This window comes from Phascolarctos cinereus, unplaced genomic scaffold (assembly GCF_003287225.1).
Source record: "Phascolarctos cinereus isolate Bilbo 61053 unplaced genomic scaffold, phaCin_HiC Scaffold_4;HRSCAF=312, whole genome shotgun sequence".
NCBI lineage: Eukaryota > Metazoa > Chordata > Mammalia > Diprotodontia > Phascolarctidae > Phascolarctos > Phascolarctos cinereus.
The window spans coordinates 80453133-80476531 of record NW_027555847.1 but is presented as its reverse complement, the minus strand read 5'-3'; the positions used below and the strand labels follow the sequence as shown (position 1 = coordinate 80476531).

General features: G+C 38.6%; 1 protein-coding gene across 1 annotated transcript in view; it reads left to right on the top strand.

The window, feature by feature from the left end:
- The window catches only part of ADCY1 (adenylate cyclase 1), a 354989-nt gene that overhangs the window by 106894 nt on the left and 224696 nt on the right, over nt 1-23399 (top strand). Inside the window, exon 2 of the mRNA XM_020971543.2 lies at nt 7101-7250. Coding sequence (XP_020827202.1) covers nt 7101-7250 — 150 coding nt within the window. The remainder of the gene's footprint in view (nt 1-7100; nt 7251-23399) is intronic.

Below are 23399 nucleotides of genomic sequence, written 5' to 3'. Positions count from 1 at the left end.
AAACCTTATAAGTAAGGAATATTTTTATTTAATAATATATTCTGCTGGTCTTTGATCATTTGGAAGTTTATCATGTAGAAAAAAAGATTAGACTTTTAAAAAAATATTTTGGTGGGGTGGGGTAGGGTTCCTAGGGCCTAGAATGAGGACCCAATGGGAAGATACTATAGGGACACTGATTTCTGTTCAACATGAGAATTTCCAAATAATTAGAGGTCTCAGTAAGTTCTCTTTCCCAGGGGGTATTCATATAGTGCAAAAAAATAAAAGATACTCAAAAAATGTCTGAAATATGATAAGGAAATGTAGAAAAGACAGAACCAAAAGAATTGAGGGAATTGAACCAGGAAGCAGATTCAGAGCTGAACTAGAGAATTAATAGGATGACCTTGAGGTCCCTTCAACCACTAGCTTTTGTTGGTACTGCTTCCTCTATCTTATTTGTCTGTCTGTCTGTCTGTCTGTCTGTCTGTCTATCTATCTATATTTGTGCTTTTGAATCACACCTTAATGTGATGTTTTTGCTTTGCTACACCATTCTCTAAAGTATTGCTATTTCCTTTCTTCCTATTCAACCTTTATTGTTCATAATTACATGCAACTCTTTTTAAGGAGGCTGACCAGGATATTTCACTAATAATTATGTTCCCACTCTACTTAATTAAGATTTGAATCTGAAAAGAAAGATTTTCTCCTCTCATGCTTTCCAACTGGGGTAATAAAAATACTGTATGCACATTAATAATATTGTTACTTACAGTTTTCAAAATACTTTCATATACATCAGTAGTTCTCAAAATTTTTTTTGTCCCAATCCCTTTATACTCTTAAACATTATTGGGGACCCTAAAGAGCTTTTGTTTGTGTGTTTATGTGTTTATGTTGTTTATGTGTACTGTTTCTATCAATACGGACCATACTAGAAAGTTTAAAATGATATATTTTAAAACATTTATTTACTCATTCATTTAAAAATAATAATAAGCCCAGTATATGTTGCCATTAACATATTTTTGTGAAAAAAACTTTTCTAAAACAACAAATTAGTGAGGAGAATAGCATTGTTTTATATGTCTTTGCAAATCTCTTTACTGTCTGGCTTAACTGAAGGCAGCTGAATTTTCAGATCTGCTTCTGATTTCAATCCATTATGATATGTCTTTCTGGTGGAAATATATGGAACAAATCTGGCCTCACACAGATATGGAGTTGGGAAAGGGAGGAATATTTTAATAGGTAAATAACATCTTATTGTGAGAATAGTTTTGACTGCATAGACTCCCTGACAGGGTCTTGGGGCCTGAGGAAGATGCTCTGAGAACCACTGCTTTACTGTACATTGCATCATTCCATATTGCTTCCTTTCCCACATCCATTGATTCAACACTGCTGGACAGCTTCCGATTCTACACGTGTAATTCTCCATCTCCTGTCTCTGTGCTCTTGCCTTTGTGGTCCCCCAGACACCTTCCTAGCATTTGCCTCTCTGAATTCCTGTTTGTTTGTTTTTAAAGACTCAGCTCATGCTCCGCAGTTATGGAAACTTTTGTTGCCCCCTACCCTTCGCCATGCTGCTTCCACAAACTGAGTCGTCGTATTCAGTTTGCATATATTCAGTATGTCATATTATGTATGGTGTTGCCTTGTTAAAATGTGAGCTCCTTGAGAGCAAAATGAAAATGGCTTGCATATTTTGTTTGTATCCTGAGACTGCAGCATGGTGCTTGACAGGTAGTAGATTAATAAATGAATGCTTGCCTGATCAATTGATTGATTTCTGCATTACTCGATCCTCACAACCAGCCCGTGAAGCAGTCCTGATGTAGGTTATTATTCCCATTTTGCAGGTGAAGAAATTCAGACTCAGAAGTATTAGATGGCTTTCCCCAGGCGGCATGACTAGTGCTAGAGCTGACTTTTACAGACCAGAGCTGAAATCAGCACATGCTACAAATCACAGCTTGGCTTCTGTCCTGTTGACTGTCTAGACTTAAGAAGGTGATCCAGAAAAATCTTAACAATTCTTACTAAAATTGAACGTGTGCTGTGTGCACATTTTATTTTTCGGAGAACCAGTTGTTAAACATGTACCAGCACAGCCCTGCTAAGAAGTGACTAAGCCAAGACCTTCAGAATTTAGGCTTTTGGGGTCCTAATCCACTGCTCTTTCAATTGGCTCTAACTGTTGGCTTTTCAGACAGTATCAAGGGCAAGGTGTGTGGTGTGTGTGTGTGTGTGTGTGTGTGTGTGTGTGTGTGTGTGTGTGTGTGTGTGTGTGTATGTGTATGGGGATAAGGCCAGGGAGGAGGCAGGAGGTGGTATGTGAAGGAAACATTTCCTATGTATAACCAGTTCCATGATTGGTTTTGTTTTATTTTTCCTTTGCTGGCTGGATATCTATGTCAGATTTTTACTGCTTAATGAAGAGAATGACAAGACTGCCTTGCCCTTAAGCCATATGTGATTCCAGACCTTAGCATCTTCCATGCTTGGCTTCCAACACCTCAGGGAAGCACGTTTGTCAGGCTATTAACTCCTGGTTCACCTTGCCCATGATGGACTTGATGGACAACGCTTACGTCTCTCTGGATTATGCATCTAAGGATATTTAGTAGGGCTTTAGAGCAACCTCCCAATCTACCCAGTTTTCCCCTCCCCTTCCTCTTGTCATGTCTAAAAAGACTTGATTTGATGGTTTCAAAATAACAGATGTTAGTAACTTCTATTAGATGGTTACTATCCACATTTAGTAATATCATGTGTCACTAAATGAGTCAGACTAACTTTACTGGATTATGATAGTCACCTGCTCATGGACATCAGACCTGTGTAGTTTCTACTCACAATCTAAACAACAGACAAAAAACAAACAAAACTAAGCAAGATTATTGACCTTGTCTTCTCAGTTTGGTCCAATTTCACATCTGTTTACCAAATGGCCCTGCTGTTTTCTGTAAAACTTGATGGGGCAAATCGTTCCACATTAAAATTTAATTCTGAGAGTCTCCTCACTAGTAAGAGAAAAATCACCAAGGAAACTGGGCATAAAACTGACTTAGTAAATGTTAACCTCTATGACACCATATAAGCTTAGCAGTAAATCTCCCAGACAAACAAAACAAAGGAAATTATCATTCAAATGGATCATGTGAACTGTGGTCCCAAAGAGATCCAGGTCAGTCCACTTCCTCTCTTGGGCATTCTATTAAAAAAAAAGTCACTATTCAGCATTTTCCAATTCTTCCATTTTAAAATTAGGTATTGTCTGTTTATATGGTTCCATGATCCTATGACTTTATGTCTAATAAGACTGATGTGTGTAAAGAGAATTTTATTTGATAGCTAAAGAACATTTTCTTTTTTTTTTTTTTTGGTATTAAGCATTCAGTTCAACAAACATTTACTCACTACCTACTTCCTACGAAGCACTGTAAGAAACAGTCCTGGACTTCAATGAGTTGTGAATAGCATTTTTATGTCTAGACAAGAGCTCTACCTAGGATCCCTCTTTTCAGCATTCCCTCAACTCTGGCCAGTTTAAGAGCTTGGATCCAGAGTCAGAAAAACTGGGTTGGTCTGACTTCCAACCCTCTACTTCCTACGTGTGTTCATTTGGATGGGTCATTCAGCTTTTTGGTCCTCCTGTTCTTCAGCTGTAAAATGAGGAAGCTGAACGAAATGATCTCCACATTCCTTTCCAGCTAGAAATCCCTCTAAGTGCCAGGCATATAGATTGTAATACAAAATCTGTGTCTGTGTTGGCTTAGCTCGGAATTTTCTTACTAAAGTTTTACTCTGATGCCACCTCATAGTAACGGGATATTCTCATTTTTCCAAAGATCGTCTAGTGGGATTCAAGCATTTTTTGTGTGTGTGAGGCATGAACCTCTTTGGTAGTTTGGTAAAGCCCAATGACCTTTTGTCTGACCTTTGGCCAACCTACTTGGGGGTACCTTTTCATATGATCCTAACGGTCCAGCCCCTACATTATGGGTATCCTTCCCAACTATCTTAGGGTCATCTCATTAGCATATTAGGGTACAGACCCTATGCCCCCTTATCATTAACCAATAGTACCCTGCTATTCCTGCCGTGGTGGGGCTGATTTGGTATCAGGCCCTGGCCATTCCTAACCCCCTTGACTCTGGGTCGGGAAAGAGGGGACAGCTTTAACTCTGTTTTAGCTCTAATATCAATTTCCCATATGGTCAAACATCTAGAGTCACTCTCCACCTGAGGATCACCCATCCCAGCTTGTCCCTTCCCCTGCCTGAGCATTTCTGTTAATGAGTATGTGACTCATAGGAATTACCCTAGATATAGCCAACTTCTGGCACTTTGACAGGACACTTTAGCTTATAAACCATGGACAAGAAATATGAAAGTCCCAGCAACTGCATCTACTACCCAGGATTCTTCTTAGGATACTTGAAGAGAAAGTGTTGGGAGTATGAAACTTATGTCCTAAGGGGAAGGGACTTCTCATTTTTTTCTAACCATCTGGACTGAGACTAGGGGCCTTGTCTTGAATTTCAAGTCCTTAGATTTTCCTTTGACTGACCTCATAAACAGTAGGTATGGGACATTCCTCTTCCCAGAATAATGTTTTTTTTAAATACATAAAATAAAATATATGTAATTTAAAAAGGAAGTCAATTGTATTGAAATATAGTTATCAAAATATTTTTAAACAATAAGTTCATTGCCCCCCCAGGTTAAAAACCTCTTCTCAAAATACTGTTTTAAATGAATAAAATAAAGTACATATAATTAAAAAGGAAACTAACTATATGGAAATATCAAAAATGTTTTAAAAAAATATACGTTCATGAACCCCCAGGGTAAGAACTCTTACTAACAGATCTCACCAACCTGGAAAATCTTCTAGTGTGTGTCAGGTGACAGACTGCACAACTGTTATACCTCTCTGGGTGTGAAGAAACTGACTGCCAGAAAACTGTCCAGCAGGAGTTCATGGGCAGTGTGGTGCAGGGGTAGACGGTCTGAGTTTGACTCTCCCCATCAACAGTTACTTGCTTGTGAGGCTGGGCAGGTCATTTAACATCTCTGAGCCTCTGTTTCCTCATCTGTGAAATGAAACGTTTGGACTCAATGACATTCAAAATCCCTTCCAGCCCTATATCTATAACTCAGTGAGCTGAATTTTTCAGCCATAATAACTCAGGGAAGGTGCAGAAGTTGTGATCTGTGTTGGTGAGAACATGTATATATCATGTGGAACTCCCGACTTCATCATAGAGCTGAAATCCTTGAAATGACCTTGTTGCTGCTCTGCCAATATCATTGCTAATTACATTTATTAGAGAGAAATAAGACCTGTGAGTCTACTGAAGCTTTGTACACAACTCTTAGATCCAGTGGGACTAGTTCTTTACTTCTCATATATATGAAATAACTGAAGTAGGAAATGAAAACTCCTCTGCCTTTCAAGCCATGGCTTCAACTTACCACTCTGATGCTATTTTAAATTACTCATTTTCCCTTACCCTTTGATCTTCCCCAACCTCCCATTCCCCCCTACAAAAAAAAAATCCCATCTCTTTTTACTGTTTCCTGAATGATTTTTTTTTTTCCATCTGCACACTTTGGTTTGCTATTTCCTCAACTAGAATCCATCCTCCTCCTTGTCAGCCCATTCCCTATAGGGAGTTCTACATCTCTTTTGCATTCCAATAGCTTTTCAGCTCCATACCATTGATTTGGCAATCAGCCACATACTGACATCTGACACATTAGGCCAAAACAAGAGATAACCTCTGAGGTCGGTTTATGGTTTTTTTTTTTAATACATCTCATATTTTTCTCTTGAACCATTTTCCCTGTTTTCTCTCTTCTATTATTTAAGTATTCACATGTTTATGCATCGATCACATTCTAAATTCTTTTTTTTTTCTAAATTCTTTAGAGACCAGGTCTTATGATGTCTCTTTGTATTACCCACAGAACCTTGGATGTAGTAGGTATCTATTCTGAGTGGAGCCTGATTCAGGCCAGTCCCCCAGTACTTTAGGTTAAATATTAGAACAAAATGAGACACTTGTAAATCATTCACTCTTCATCAAAAGGAGATTTACTTAGCTATAGCATAAGAAAGATATTTGATAAGGATAGGCTTTGTGTACCCCTTGAATTGATTCAGTTGAGAGAAGCTCATTTGCCTGCATCATGATCCTCCAAGCCATGCCTCTGAGTGCATCTGGAAGTTCTTTTGGCTGCTTTGAGAACATGTGATTGGGAAGTGATGTCAAGAGGTTGAACCTTTCTTTGGTCTCTGGAGCCAACCAAGTCTCACGGAATGTCTAAATACCTTTTAAGGAAAAATTAACCTAACTTGTAAGAAGGGAGGGGTTAGGGTATTGTTCCAACCACAGTATCCATTAAATGCATGTTGATTGAATGATTAATCTCATAGACTGATACTTCTGGGTTCCTTTCCATTTGGGGAGACAAAGAAGAGAGCAAAGTAATCACATATTCCCAGGAAACGTTTAAGAGTGGCCTTTCTCCTCTCAGCTTTGAAAATTATGCGCCCTATGTGTGACTGTCCATTACAGGCTTTGAGCCTTCTTTGTAACATGTTTAATTAGACAGATTACAAAATAAATGTTTACCTTCTCTGGGAAACAGTATTTTTCTGGTATTATTCATGTGTCTAAAACAAAGCAAAACAAAATCAGCCTCATATTAGAGGTTGCTTCTTGTTTTGGCCTAATGTGTATTATATCCTAACAGATGGTAGCCTACCTTATCTACCACTCACCGGAATCTGCTACAGTCAATCAGCCCCGTGCACAGGTACTCCCTCATGCCTGATTCTGCTATAGGGTTGTAGGCTGAGCCATGAAATTATTCAAATGTGAAGCTTTCTTTACAAAACCCTAAACAAAGAAGCCCCTCATTAGAATCCCTATCTTCTTTATGAAAGCTTGTTGAACTCTAAGAAAATACTTTGGAAACTGAGAATTCCTGGGCCAAACTGACCACATTCTTTGCGTGTGAAAAATAAAGTGAGGAAAAACTGACATGTTGTGAAAAATCTGTACATTAAAATATTTCTTCTATTTTTTTTTTCTTTACAGCTTGGGGCAAATGCTCTGCTTTTTGTCAGTGTAAATTTGTATGGGGTCTTTGTGAGGATTTTGACAGAAAGGGCTCAGAGGAAGGCTTTCCTACAGGCCAGAAACTGCATAGAGGACAGGCTGAGGCTGGAAGATGAAAATGAAAAACAGGTCAGTTTCCAATCACTTTTGATTTCTCATCTTTTTCTTTGACCTTAGTCATACTGAATGTATGCATTGAGTGCTCAAGTAAAAGACACATGTTTAATTTTAACATGCTTTAGTTTAATTTATGGCTTCTGTGTACAAGATTCATTTATATCCTATTCTGGAAGAGAATGAATTAAATGATGTAATTAGTTTATTCTATATTTTTCTAACACATACTACAATAGCTAAAGGGTATGTATTTATTTTGGGTTTGTTAATTCATTTATTGGGGTCTAGATGTGTAATTTTATGGTAGGAACTCCCAATGTAGAAATGCTCTCTACCAATATAGATTGGCAATTCCCCTGCAACTTATAGTCTTGTAGTTATCTAGGGCATAGAAAAATTAAGTGACTTATCATGGATCAAAGATGAAACTTGAGCTCTACTCTTCCTAATGCCATGGCTGGCCCTCTGTCTACTGTGCCATGTTATCTATTTTGTGCTCATAACTCTGGTTAGAACATATTAGCTATCAAGTTCAAAATACAATAGAACTTCACAGGAATTTAAAGAATTCAAAATAAGACCTACAGCTCAAACAGTATATGGTTCCATCTTTATTCTAATAGAAATGGGTTATCATATATATATATATATATGTATATGTATATATATATATAAAATATATATATGTATATGTATATATATATATATATATATATATATATATGTATGTTATATATATGTTATATATATATTATATATATATATAACATATATATATGTATATATATATATTCTAGGGAAGAGGTAACATTTGGAAGATTCTCAGCATTCTGACACTTAAATTCATTTACATCATACCTTGGGTAGGAAAGAGAGGAGGGAATCAAGATACCAAATATTCTCATATTAGGTGAGTTGGAATAAGGATAAGGCGGCCCATTTGTGAGTATAGAGGCATACGGGAATCCAAAGGCAAGTCTGATTAGGAGATCACTTCTAAATAAAATTTATTGTTTCCAAAGGTTTGGTTAGACCCCAGCTGGCCATTTCCTATTTGAAGAAATATATGGCTAGTTTGGAGGAAAGCTTCCTAGACAGCTTTAAAAAAAACAAAAACAAGTGATTATTGCTCATTTTCCTGGGAAGAGAATAGGTAGCTAGGTGGCTCAGTAGTTAGAGCACTGGGCCTGGAGTCAGGAAGACCTGAGTTCAAATCTTGCCTCAGACACTTACTAGCTCTGCGGTCCTGGGCAAGTCACTGAACCCTGTTTGCCTCAGTTTCCTTGCTGTAAAATGAGCTGGAGGAGGAAATGGCAACCCCCTGCAGCATCTTTGCTAAGAAAACCCCAAATGGGGTTATGAAGAATTATACATGACTGAACAACAAGAATAGGCAGAATCTGTTTCTAAATAATGATGATTGGATATGTTTAACTGTCAAGGAAAAGGGCCATAAAGCCTGCTCACATGTGAAAGTGTAAATGATGCATATTTTAAGGCTTTGATTTCAGTAGTGAGCTTCTAAATAATAAAAGTCTTGACCCAAATTCACATTCAGTGCTTATTTATATTTCATTGTTTTCATTTCATGAATCTCCTCCAGATTCTACCAGTCATATGTGTTTTGTTAGATTGGGAGGAAAATGGAATGTGAAATATTATAATATGTTCTGTACTTTTGTGTTACATTTAACTTGAGAAAAATTCCAGGGTAAAAAAAAAAACAACAAAAAACTGAGCACTGTGTGCTTATTACTTTATACTTTACTATTCCACAAATGTAGGGCTGTATAGAATATTAGTAGTTTGCTTGTTTCTTTCTTTTGTTTGTTCTCTTCCTCTCTGTTGCCTTCTCTCATTTTCTCCCACCATCACCTTTTGTCTCTCTCTTTTTGGTCTTTCTTCCCACTTGTCATCTTGGCTCCATATAAGTTATGCTTAGCCTTTTCAGCTAGTGCCGAAGCCCAGAATATTTGACAGAGCCCTTGCTAATGGGGCAGCTAGGTGGCACAGTGGCTAGAGCACCAGCCCTGGAGTCAAGACCTAAGTTCAAATAGGGCCTCAGACACTTGATACTTAACTAACTGTGTGACCCTGGGCAAGCGCTTAACCCCATTTTCCAGCTAAAAAATGAAAACAAACAAACAGAGCCCTTGCCAAGCTGTTAATTCCATATCATAGATGTTTGCTGGGAAAATGGCAAACTGCCATTTTTTGAGCTCACAGAAAATAGTTCATGAATTCACTTTTAATTTACAAAAGCTGAACAGGAAGAAAATAATTTGGGAAAATTATTTTTGTGCCTGTGGCAATTCAATTGCTGGAGGTAGAATGGGGGGAGGGGGCAGGGTTTGAGCAAGTGCTGAACTGAGGAGCAAGGCTGAGTGGCCCAAGTAGGAGAAGCTGAACTGATATAGAAAGGATTATTCTCGCAAACTCATTGTTAATCTCATTTGTTCTTAAGTTGGAAAAGAAATATGAGTACTTTGAGCACTTTCTAAATGTTACTGCCCTCCTACAAAATTCTATTTTCCCTACCTTGGTTATGGCTCTGCTACAGAATGTCTCCCTTCCTTTGCATTTCTCCCATTTGTTTTTTAATCTTTTATATCCTATGATTGCTAATCTCACTGATTGATTGTCCCTTGGTTACACTAAGATGATCATTTATAGTGGTGTATAAGTTAATTGGGATGAAATAAAATAATTAAATGTATTGATTTGTGATAAATGTTACAAACAAAACCTTTTCATCTGCAATATGTCTTTCTTTTCTACAATCTCGTTTTGCATGATTTAGCATGGAGTTTATAAGATTTTGACAAATATTATTTATCTTTTCTGTAGCACATACTTTAAGGTGGCTATTCCAATTCCCACTCGTGATAAATTGGGTCCCCTGAACATGGTTATTCTATTCCTTCAAACTTTTAAAGGTAGTCCCAAAGGATTGAGTTTGGCCTGTTTTATGTTATCTAATTTGTGAGCCCCGCCTGGTATGCTTCCCACTGTGAATAGGGGTTGATTGTCAGTTAGCTTTTAGAAAAGTGTATTTTAAAATTGTAAAATTATTGTACCACCTTTTAAAATATACCCTTCTAAAAGCTAATTGATAATCAACCCCTAATCACAATGGGAAGTATACGGGTGTGTGTGTGGGGGGGGATGCTCACAAATTAAACAGCATTACAGTAAGATAAACTGGTACAAAACATCCCCCTCCCACCAAAAAAAAAATAGAATGTGTGATACTGTCTCACAAGAACATGCAAAGTCTAGGACAAAGTGGTCCCTTTAAGAGGCCTAAATTATACCTGTTTTCTTGGAGTAATATCCATTCTTAAAAAACACAGACTTGAAAACACAACAAAAGAGAACAATGACATAAATATGAACAAATGCATGACCATCAGGAGCACAAAATGGAATCTTATCAAAATGATTGCTTGCCCCAAGAAATTCAACACTAGTGTATTTCCTAAATATCAACCTAAGTTTATACTGCAAAATTATTATATATCTATATATATGTATATATATATATGTATGTGTATATGTATATATATAGAGAGAGAGAGAGACAGAGAGACAGAGAGAGAGAGAGAGACAGAGAGAGAGAGAGAGGAGAGAGAGAGAGAGAGAGAGAGAGAGAGAGAGAGACAGAGAGAGAGAGAGGAGAGGGAGAGGGGAGGGAGAGGGAGGAGGAGAGAGAGAGAGAGAGAGAGAGGAGAGAGAGAGAGAGAGAGAGAGAGAGACAGAGACAGAGAGAGAGGAAGAGGGAAAGGGGAGGGAGAGGGAGAGAGAGGGAGAGAGAGAGAGAGAGAGAGAGAGAAGAGGAGGAGGGAGAGGGAGAGGGAGGGGAGAGAGAGAGAGAGAGAGAGAGAGAGAGAGAGAGAGAGGAGAGAGAGAGAGAGAGAGTTTCCTTCCCATGCTTGATCTCTTATATCCTGTAGGAGGCTAGCACATCTTCACAGTCTGAAAAGAATGTGTTCTTCCCATTAGGTTGGGAAGCTAGAAAAAAGGTATGTCAAAACTCTGCTCACATTCTGTAGTTGTTATTTTAGGCATATTTAGTTATTTACTTCAGGTATATTTTATATATCTACTATTTTATATATCAAACTCCATTGATGTTCATCTGATTTTGTCAGCTAGAAAAAAATTTACTGTTTGTTCTTCATGCCATTGATGGGGATGGGAAATGAAATCTCTGTAGTTATGGTGTGTTTGACTCCTACATTGCTCATTTCTTGACTCAGCCAAAGTAACTGGCAATAGGACATTTGAAGCCATCTCATTATGTGTCTATCTGGTTCTGTGTGTCAGTTTGTTTTTAGACTGGATTACTGCACCGAAAAAAACAACAGAGCATCCCTCTGTTAGTTGCCTTGTATTTGAAGAGTTTGTTTTCTTTGCCTTTCTGTAGGAATGACTATTAGGCCCAAACCTCCTGCAACCAGAGGTGCTTGTGAAGCATGAAAAATTCATGGCCACAGTGCATTGGGGACTTTTTTTTTTGTTTGCTGTCTGTGTTTCTCTGCTAGTTTTTCTTTACTTTGCTTTTTTTCTCTTAAAGACTCACAACAGGAGGACAAGAATAAGTGGGCGTTATGTTATTACTGATTATATTATGTCTACTCCCCAATTAAGTGCATTAGCTTGATAGAATATTATCAGAGGCTTCTGAAGTTACATCGCCCACATAATTTACCTCAAATTAAATCCTACCCATGCAACCCCTGCATTTAAAGGATGAGAGTGAGGGTGATAGTGATTGCATGGGGTGAGAGATATGCTTATTTCACAAATATTTTAAAAAAGTAAACAATGGATTTTTTGCTTGAGGGAACAGAATTAAACCTCGTGATACCATGCTAACATTTTTCTTTGAAGGATACATAAGCTTAGCTCATCAATAATGAAGCTTTTTCCCCTTCCCTTCATAATGATGATAAAAGGTTTGGGGAGTTAAGGGTGGGCTGTCAACAGGGAGGTATGAGTTCTTAATTCCATGTATTTTGTTACCTAGTGGGATTGCTCTGTGAGAACGCCCTCAAAACTTTCCTGAACTGACCCAGGAGGGTATTACAAGGGGTCTCATCTCAGAGGACCCAGCTCCACTCCTGTGTTATAAATTTCAACAATACAGTTGTCACAGATTGCTTGCAAACGTTAGTGGCAGACATTACAGATATGGAAAGTGTTGTATTTAAATGTACAAGTAGAATTCTTCCAAAAATGACCTTTGACATCATGTGATCTAGGCCTTTTATTTTACAGATGAGAAAACTGAGACCTAGAGAGGGGAAGTAATTGCTCATCTGATAAGTGTCAGTTGTGACTCAAATTTAGTTCTACCATGCCCTCTGTTATACAACAACATTAGCATTTATATAGTGCTTTAAAATTTATAAATACCTCATTTTATCTTCATAACAATCCTGGGAGGTAAGTGTTACTGTTATTCCCATTTTATAGATAAAGCAACTGAGACAGTTTAAATAACTTGCCGGGAGACATACAACTAGTGTCAGCCTGATTTTGTACTCAAGTCTCCCTGACTCCAGGTCCATTCCGCCACCTAGTGCCTACTCCTCTGCTTCTCTCTTTTTTCATTCCTTCTTTCCTCTTGCTTTTTTTGTCCCTTTTATTTTCATGCATTTCTCCCTGAACCTTGCCTGCTGGCTCCACCCTTTCCTCCCCATCTCTCACTGTTCGATCTGAAAAGGAGTCATCTTAGGTTATACTCAGATATTATAAAGAATGATTAAGGCAAAGTGAGACTCCAGTCTCAGAGAAGGAAAACAAGTGATGTATCTCCAGTTCCTAGATCTACTAGAAGCTGGGAAAGACAAATCAAAGACATTTAGTTTCCCTAACTTCTATCTGAAGGAAGAAAGAAAAATACAGGAAAGGGAATACCTGTAGGGAGGTAGATGGGGGTGAGGGTAAGAGCAGAAGCCTGAGGATTATCAGGCACAAACTGGGTCTTATTACTTCCATTGTCCATTGGCGGCAGCAAAGGATCAGAGGAGTTAAATGACTCCTTCATTCTCCTACAGAGAGTGAGCATTAAAGGCAGGGTGTAAACCTAGGTCTTAACTCAAGTCCAATACTCTTTACTTTTGCTCTCTGTTTTTGTGTTGTCTCTAGTGCGGCCATCTAGATCTGCATTAGAGCATAGGAGAAATCTTAGAATGCTCCTCTGTCAAGGAGATAGGCTTCTCCAAGTGTCCTACTTAATGATTCGTCTCATAAGGAGTGCCTTAAAGTGACAGATGCACATGACGTTTGTTGTTGGCAGCCTTTTCTGAATGCCTTGGCAGTTGTAGGGCATAAAGAAAGGTATTTTAAAAAATGATTGGCTCTTTTCAAACAAGAGATGACTGTCTGAGAGAAGGAAAATTTAGTAGATATAGAAACAAAAGACATCAGTAAAATCTGACTTTGAAAAAGTCTAATTCTTTCAAATCATCCTAGTACAGTGGAAAATTCACTTAATTTCAAGTCAAAAGACCTTGACTTTAGAGTCAGCTCTTTAGGCCCTAGTCTCCTCCTCTGTAAAATTAAGGGACTGGGATAAATAATGTTAAAGTTTACTTCCAGAATCCTATGATTTTCAAAGTTCGATGTTGACAAAATGTTACAAGTTGCTGAGAAAGAGTATTTTATGGGATTTATTTACTGAGGAGTATTTCCTGATGGGTTGGAGAAGACTGGAGAGAAAGCAACGGGTTCTGCATCAAGGGAAATATGAAGCATATACAAGTTTACTTTGGAAAAGATTTTAAGTCCTCAGTGTGAGTGCCTGAAACATGGGGAATTCCGCCAAACTGAGCTGGTAGAAAGTTGAAAATTGTTCAAATAGAGTAAACATTTATTAAGCACCAGCTGTTCACGGGTGCTCTGCTAGGTGCTTGGGGAAATACAACATTTCTGATAGACATGGACTATTGATAGGACCATAGATTTAGAGCCAGAAGGGGCCTCAGAAGCTGGAAGGACCTGTCTTGTCCAATCTTGCATTTTATTGTTGAGAAAACAGTCCCAGAGGCATTAAATGAATTATCCAAGATTGAATAAATAAGGAACGGTAGAACCAGGATTGAACCCAGGTGCTCTAACTACAAACTGAGCCCTCTTTGTACTGTGCCACCATGAGGAAGGAGTGGAATGGTCCAGGGTCATACTATGTCTCTGAGAGATGGAAATTTATTGCAATAATAGCACAAGGAAGGAGACACATTCTGTTCCATTCTATTCAGTTTAGCAGATCATCTTTATTAAGTATTTACGATGTATAGGGCTTTGTGCTAGATGCTTGAGATGCATTGGCAAAAACATACAGTACTTGCCCTCCAGAAGCCTAAATTCTACATGCACATCTCTGATTACATATGCTTTGAGTTATCGTTGTGGTATTTATGCTTTGCTTCTTAAAGTAACATTTTGCCTCAGTGGAAAGAGCAGTGGGTGTGGAATTATCATCATCATAGCTAGCATTTATATAGTACCTATTATGTGCCAGGCATTGTGCTAAGTGCCTTACAGATTTGGCCTTAGCCACTAACTACATGGCCAGTCATTTAGCTTCCAAATGCCTGAGTTTTTTCAACTAAAAAATGGGGTTATCCTATATATTATATTTCCCACGTAATAGTACCTACCTTCCAGGGTTCTTGCGAGGATCAAATAAGATCATATTTGTAAGGCACTTAGCACAGTGCCTGACACATTCTAAGTGCTTAATAAATACTTATTCTTTTTGCCTTCCCTTGTCTTGTCAATCAGCTCATCAATATTTATTTCATGCCTTCTTTGGGTCTAGCATGGAGTTAGGCATGATTCCCTGCCTTCATAGAGCTTGGAGTGGAGTAGAAAGACTGCTCTGTGAGTCCCGAGGTGAAGACTATTACCAACTGGGGACACAGAGAACACATCTACTCTACTCCTCCCCTCCCCCCAAAAATAATTCTACATTGCTACAATTCTCCACTCACATAGATTATTATAGGATTATAGTTTTGGAAGAGACCTATCAAAACACTTATTATAACCTCCTGCCCAGTACATGAATTTCAGCTCTAACAATGCTGATGTATTAAAATTAAATATAAAGGTCTTTCAGGCTCTATGGCCATCATTCCAGTAACCAAAAAGTGAAAACAAAAACAAACAAACAAAAAACACTGCTTCAAAAGGTAGCTTGTTTCATTGTGGGAAAAACAGACAAGCAAACAACAACTTTAATTACTAGAAATCTCCCCCTACTCCTTTTTCAAAGCTATAAATTGCTTCCCTGATGTAACAGGTTCTCATGAAGTTCTATTCCTTGGCTAGTTTTTTGCCAGCTCATATAGCACAAGTAATTCTGCTTGTTCTTCTGCATGGCAGGTGTTCGAATGTTTAGACTAGCTATTATAACTTCCAGGGTAAGTATGCCCAGGTCCTTTAGCTGTTCCTCATAGGATGGAGAATACAGACCCCTCACTCTCTTAGTTGACTTCCTCTATATGAATTTCTGTTTGTCAGTGCTTTCCTTAGGATTTGGGTCATAGAACTGGGTGCAATACTATGGATATGATCTGTCCAATAAAAAAAAAAAGAAATGTGGGCCTGTGATTCTTCTTGACCTATATCAACATTTTGTGGGAAAAACAACACTCATTTATACACACATAGCTCCTTGATTTTAGTCAATTTTCTTATAAACATGTTTCTAAGTCCGGGAAAACATAACCTATTGAATGGAATGCAGGCCTCAGAGTTAGGAATGCCTGGTTTCCAATCTTGTATCTCTGGCTGAGTAACCCTGGAGCAAGTCATTTAAAATCTCAATATCTCAGGCAACTCTCTAAGTGTGTAAATTGCAGAAAAGTTCCTGATTCACATTATTAGAGGGAATTTTCTCACTTGGAGTCCTGTACACCAGTGAAATCAGAGACCTGGATCCCCAAACAAAACAAAACAAAACTGTCAGATCCATAACTATTGTGTCTTTTTTTAGTGTAGGGTAGTTTTTATAAATGCTAACAGTCATCAAAATACTCTCTCTGTCTCTGTCTCTCTGTCTCTTTCTCTGTCTCCCTCCCTCCCAGACCTTTCTTCCTTCTTCCCTTTCTCTGAGATGTAAATGACTTATGGAATATGATTTTCAAATTCCTTTCTGAAGAGTTTATCAGTTATGTCTTTAATATTTTATATCATAACTTTTCATTTTCTAAGGAGAATTTTACTTCAGTTTAAATTTTGTTTCCTACTTCATTAAGACTACAGCTTTTTCATTAAGAAATATTTCACTGGGTCTCAGGTCCTCAAATCATGGGAACTTTAGTATTGGAGGGGACCAACTAGTCCAACCTATACCAGACCCAAAATCTCTCTTCTATAAATCTCTGACAACTGGTCATCTACCTTGTAGAACATCATATATGCATCAACCTGCTTTGCTTTTTCTTATGCTGAATAGTATAATTGAAACACTAAAATTTAACTTATACTGATCAGTGCATGCAATCACTATTTAATAGTCAGAAGTATGTAATTATCTATTCAAAAATCTAAATATCATTCCCTAAACCACCTACCTGATTCTGAAAGGTCTTAGGAAACATACCTTCTACTGGTGCTTATGCCAAGTTTCCTTCTCTGTCAAGTTGGAGGCTCTGAGGTGGCAGTCTGGTAGTTCTGTCAGTTAGCACTGCTCTTGACCATTGAAGGATGTTCTAATATCCTCATCTTGAAGGCAAGTCTGATGACTGCTCAGAGGCAGACTGCTGACTGGGGCCTCTCGTGGATTTTTATGATTCTGGTTAATGGCATTTACAACTTACATTTAAGTTATTATTACTGATTAATTATTTAAGTTTATGATACAAGGAAACTGCCAATCAAAGACTTAATTTATCATTATCAGTTATCAGTTATTTACCAGATTTGGGGAACACAAATCAGTTGTTTAAAAGATTGGGGAGGGGAGATACACAGGTCTTTACCAAACTATATACAAGTGCTTATCTTATTACAGAAAAAAAATTACACAACAACTGTTTAGTCACAAAATAGAGTTTAAACAAAATGAAATTGCTCATGCTCAGTTAACGTACTTATTTCCTTTACACCTACTCTTATATACATCAAATGACGGGCAACTCCCTATTTCCCAAGCAGCCAATTCCGCTTTTGGACAACATTCATTGTTACTGTATTTTTCCTTACATGAAGCCTAAATCTGACTCTTAGCAACTGTAAGTTATTATTCTTAGTTTTGCCTCTGGGACCAAACTGAATAAATCTTACTCCTCCATGTGTCAGCCTTTGAAATACTTAAAGACAGCAATTTTGCTGCCATCAAATTTTATCCTTTTCTGGCAAACCAACCCTTATTTTGCCACATGATCCAAAAATAGCACAGTCTGAAGGCCCTTTGCTGTACTGATCACCCTCCTTTGAATGGTTCTCGGCTTACCACTGTCCTTTCTAAAATGTGATGCCTAGATCTGAGCATAATACTTCAAATGTGAGGGCCACTCCAGTCGTCCTGATCTATATCTTGCCACTGGACCCAGATGGCTCAGGAGGAGAGAGTGAGGCTGGTGACTTGGCACAGCCCTCCCTCACTTAAATCCAATTCAATTGCAAGTCATGACATTACTTTCCTGATGTCATGGTTCTCTTGGAGAACTAAGGGCAAACAACAACCTGTGAGTATTAGTAGCTGCCCCACTGGGGACCCAACTGGCTATTTCCTAGTTGGGCAATAGCAGCTCCTTCCTTCCTTCCTTCCTTCCTTCCTTCCTTCCTTCCTTCCTTCCTTCCTTCCTTCCTTCCTTCCTTCCTTCCTTCCTTCCTTCCTTCCTTCCTTCCTTCCTTCCTTCCTTCCTTCCTTCCTTCCTTCCTTTCATCCTTCCATCCATCCTTCCATCCTTCTTTCTGTTTTTGACCAGAAACCCTGAGGATCTTCTCCTCCCAGAAGATTTTTTTTTTTTGCCTAGGTAAAAGAGGCCATTTTTGCCTCATTTCTTGCCTAGCCTTAATCACTTAATATGCATTGCCTCAGACAAACTGAGACTTAGCTTAAAAAGGCCAAGGTCTCCCACTGTATCCAGGACCATCTCCAGTTGTCCTAATCTATGTCATGCCACTCGACCCAGATGGCTCTAGAGGAAAGAATAAGGCTGGTGACTTTGCACAGCCCTGCCTCATTTAAATCCAATTCACTTGCAAGTCATGACATCACCTTCCTGATATCATGGTCCACTTTGAGAACAAACAACTTCAGATGGAATCTGGCAAAGGCTGAATCAATGAGATTATCACATCTGTTGTTCAGGACAGAAAATCGGTGTGAAGTAGTGGATTGAGAGCTCCTCAGGAAGTATGCTGGGATCAAGTCCACCCTCTGAAACATACTGACCACATGATCCTGGCACTGTAGTTAGTACTCTATGTTGTTCTTTCTGACTGTCAGTTGCTGAAAAGGTGCTGACCTATCTGGGCAGAGAGAATTTTCTCATCAGTGGGTTCCTATACCAATAAAATCATAGATCCAATCCCCATACCTTGTTTAGGATACTAATCCTCTTTTAAGGTGTAAGCAGGAATACTTTTGAAATTAAGGTCTTCAAGAGGCTAAAAGGTAGGAAACAATGAAATATAAAGTGAAAAATCTTCAAATGCAAATTAGACATTCTCTACCTAAGAGAGGGTAGGAGGTTTGAATAGTTCAATTGCATATGAAAAGGCCAGTGAAAATGAGCTTGCCTCCAGGGTATGGACTGCATTCACACCTTTGCCCCTAGGCACTCATCTACTTGAGATTCCCAGTGGAGAAGGGATTTTTGAGCCAGAAAGTCTTTGTGTAATAGGAGAGGTCAGCTAAAGATTTTTACCCTGGCTGAAAGACCTCTGTAGCACTTCAGTTAAAAAGATCATGGTAACATTCGAGCTGAAGAAAGCACAGTACCACACAGCCAAACTATGAATATAGAAAGGATTTTACTTGTCCATTGATGTATAAGGTGGGGTTATAGATAGACATATCTTTTTGACTTCAAATCTGGCCTCAGACACTTATTAGCTGTGTGACCCTGGGCAAGTCATTTAACCCTGCTTGCCTAAGTTCCTCATCTATGAAATGATCTGGAGAAGGAAATGGCAAACTACTCCAGTATCTTTGCCAGTGTCAACTCTGGCAACAAATGACCAAAGAGTCACAGAGGTTTTTCAACTGCTGTTAACTCCAAAAATAACAAAGAGTTCACACATAAACAAAAAGCTTTCTTGATTCCATGAGGTGAGAGAAATTAGGCACATGTGTTGAGGCCTCTTCTACTAGGCAACCAGAGGTAGTAGGGCTAAACTTTGGTTTATGTATTTGTGGCTAGACAAAGAATCAAGCAATGTAGTATAGCAACAGTGAGGCAAGGTTGCCTGACGTGGAAAAGGCCATTCACAGCAGGGCTTTGTGTCTGCTCCTGTCGGTCCTTGCCCAAGCTCAGGGACCATCAGTTCTGTGATTTGGTTGCAGTAGAGTTCATCCTGAGGGTGAGCGCAAAGGATCATTGTTATGCCAAGCTCAGGACAAAGCTTGCTTGCTGGGTCTTTACCTCTGGGAGAGAGAGAGAGGGAGCGAGAGAGGAGTAAAAGGTGGAGTGGTCTTGGCATGGGGATCCTGCCACCAAGAAAACCCCAAATGGGGTCACAAAGAGTCAGATATGACTGAAATGACTCAACAACAACGATAAAATTGGTGAGTGAACCCAGGAGGTCAGTCAACCAATCTGAAGTTAGTAGGCACCAGCTGGTTATGGGCCAGGCACAGTTCTTAGTGCTGGGGGTACAAAGAAAGGGGGAAAAATGGACTGTGTTTTGCAAGTGCTCCAGACACTGTACCCTGAGAGCAGCCTGATGGCAGAGCAGCTTTCTTGGTCCCGTCTGGCAACCACTGCCCACCAGTGGTGTAGCCTTCCTGGCCAGGTCTAACAGCAGCTGGGCCGGTTGAGGAGCAGCACAGGAATGGAGTAACTCATCTGACTCTGCTAGGAAGCACATTGATTCCTTCCACTGAAACCCTGAATCCTAGAAAAGCAAGGCCAGCTCAGCCACCAATCCCATAGAAACACTGGCCAAGTACTATTGTGAGGATCTTCCAGAAAGAGAAAGAACAATTAGTAAGCCCTATAATTACAGAGCTGTGAGTTGCCTTGGCCGTAAGAGTTCTGTAGAGCTATTCCTCATTACCATTGTCTTTTAAGTTCACACACTCTTCCCTGTCATAGACTCTAGATGTGCCTCTGGTGGGGAAAATGCTTTGTAAGTACTATTTTTGCTCTTGAGTATATGGAAGATACAAAGTTGAAGGAGATGGACTTATTTTCCTCATGGAGCTGACAGTCTAATGAAGAACATTCCTAAAGACAGGAACCCTTATGTCCCTTAGTCAAAATATGAACAATGGTATCTCTCTTGCATTACTGTCTACCAGAGGTTTTGAGTCTTCAGTGTATCACATGACTTACCTTATCACAAATCCAAAACCTCTGTGCCATAGAGAATAAAATTCTCTATCATTGAACCTATGTGCATTTATAAAAATATATATATATATATTAAAAAAGATGCCAATTTTGTATTGGATTCTAGGCAGCTCTCTCCCCCAGTCCCAGCTCTGAATAAGGCATAAACAGTAGACTAGTTTAAATGGGATAGAACAAGCAAAATATTCTGAGAGTTCAGAGGAGAGAAACACAAATTCTTACTGAGGAAATTTTGATGGTGATTGCAGCATTTGAGGCAGGTATTAATGGAGGGATAGGATTCCTGAGACAGTGACTAGGGGTGAGGGAAATGGAAAGGTAGGGATCATTCTCCGCACAGAGAATGGTGTAAATAAAAGCAAAGAAATACAAAAATGCAGGTCATATTTGGAGAACACTGAATAGACCAGCTTGGTTGGCCACAGAATCTCTAAAAGAGCATAATAGGAAATAAAGCTGCAGTGGTAGTTTGGGGCTGTGTTTTAGGGGACATAGAATGCTAGGCTAAAGAGTCTGATTTTTTTTTCCCCCCAGTAAGCAGTAGGGAGTCTTATAAAAATGGTGAATATTGCTCACCATAATCAGATCTACATACTGGGGAGACTAATCAGGCAAAAACCTGAGGGAATGGATGGAAGCAGAAGAGACTGGGTAGTAAAAGATAATGGTATATATTTGAATGGTCTAGTTAAATTAATAAAGGCCTAGATTTGGGTGCTAGAAGGAACATACGTGTGGGTAGCAATGCTCTGGAGGCTGAATTGACACATAATACTTGTTGGCTAATTAATATACTTCTCATCTAATTCTTCTTGGCATCCTTAGCAACTGGCTTCTATCTGAATGGGGTTACAATCAAAAAGTTCCTTAAAGATACAGGACACATTTATCTTACAGCAGAACAGAAATGTGTATAGAAGATATAACAGAAAGCCAAAAGGTTTTACTAATCAGTTAATTAGTCTTCTAAATTCAAGTTTTTTTAGAGTGCCATATTCTAGATTTAACTCCCAGTTCTTTAGTTAATTCAGTTGATGACTTCAGATAGTTTATTTCTCCAAGCTTCACTATTTGTAAGGTTTAGTTTTTATCTCTATTAAATACTACTTAACTATAATTTGGGCAGGTCATTTAATTTATTTGGATCTCAGTTTCCCCATATGGAAAATGAGTTGGATTAAATGATGTCTAAGATTCCTTGTAGGTTAGATATGCTGTAAGTTTCCTAAAATGGACAGAGAAGATTGCTAGAATTGCAAGAAGGATGAGGGAAATTGAACAGCTTCAAGCACCTCCTGGGTCAAATCTGGAAAAGATGACTTCATAATTTGTTTTGAAGAAATTCCTAGGACAGTCAGATTCACTCATATTCAAATGTAAATTAAAAAAAATTCGAAGTAAAATAGAATGGAAAATTTTGTATATGCCTTTTGGGAGAATGTATTTTATGACCTTTCATTAGTGCAAATAATTGAGAGCTAATTGTATTTGCTGAGTCCTCTGCAGACATTGATTAAGCCAATATGTTTCTCCATTTGCACACTGATGGTGTGTTATGTAACAATCCTGGGATCTCAAGGGCAAATGAAAGTTTGTTTTGTTCCTTTTTTATTGTTGTCAGCTAGATGGGGAAGGCAAGGATTTTACCTTCTTTGGCCTAGTACTAGTGTAGGGGCAGAGCAGATTGACTGTGAGGCAAGATATCTTTCCTTTAATAAGTGTTTATTAAGTGCTTACTATTTGAAACGCTTGGTAGGCACTGGAAGAGGTACAAAATTTAGATAAGATTTGGCTCCTGTCATAAAGCCACTTACACTTTATAAAGGAGATAAACACAGATAAATATTTTATAAATGTTTCTGGATAAGTGCAGTCTGGAGGTACAGCAAAAGATTCTGCATAAGAATGAAAGGGTGAAATGGTTTCTGGTGGGGAATTAAGGAAAGCTTTATGGAGGAGAAAGTCTTTGAATTTGACTGGAAAGGTTGGAAAAGAACTCAACAGGCAAAGAAGGGGAGGAATGATATTTTAGACAAAGGGATTGCTATGAATGAACATCTGGAAGAGAGAAAAGGCAGGACATGTTTGAGGAACAGAGAGCTATCCTCCTCAACTGCAAGATGAAGTATTTGGAGGATAGCTAAATTGAGATAAGACTGGGAGAGTAGGCTGAAGTTGGGCAGTGGAGGACCTTGAATGCCAGACAAAGAAGTTTGAGCTTTATGCTGTGGCCAACCGGGAGCTACTAAAGAATATTGAACACGAATGCCCTGACAAGATCTACATGGGAGAGATTATTCTGAAAGCTATGAAGGATGGCAAGGAGGATGTGAAGCTCTCTTAGGATGCTATCATAACAGTTCAGATGAGTGTTAGTGAGGCCCTCTATATCCTAGTGTGGTGATAGCAGTGCCCCTGAAGACACACCAGCTTTTCTGTTGAGTGGCAACAGATGATGTTGATGAAGAGACCTCCTACAAACATTAGGATCTGATAGCTGATCTCAAATTGGATCAGTAAGTACAAGATGCTTCAGTTGGTAAAATGGTTCCAGATCAACATTTATTAAATGTGTAAGACACTGTTCTAAGCAACGGAAATACAAAGATGAAACATGATATTC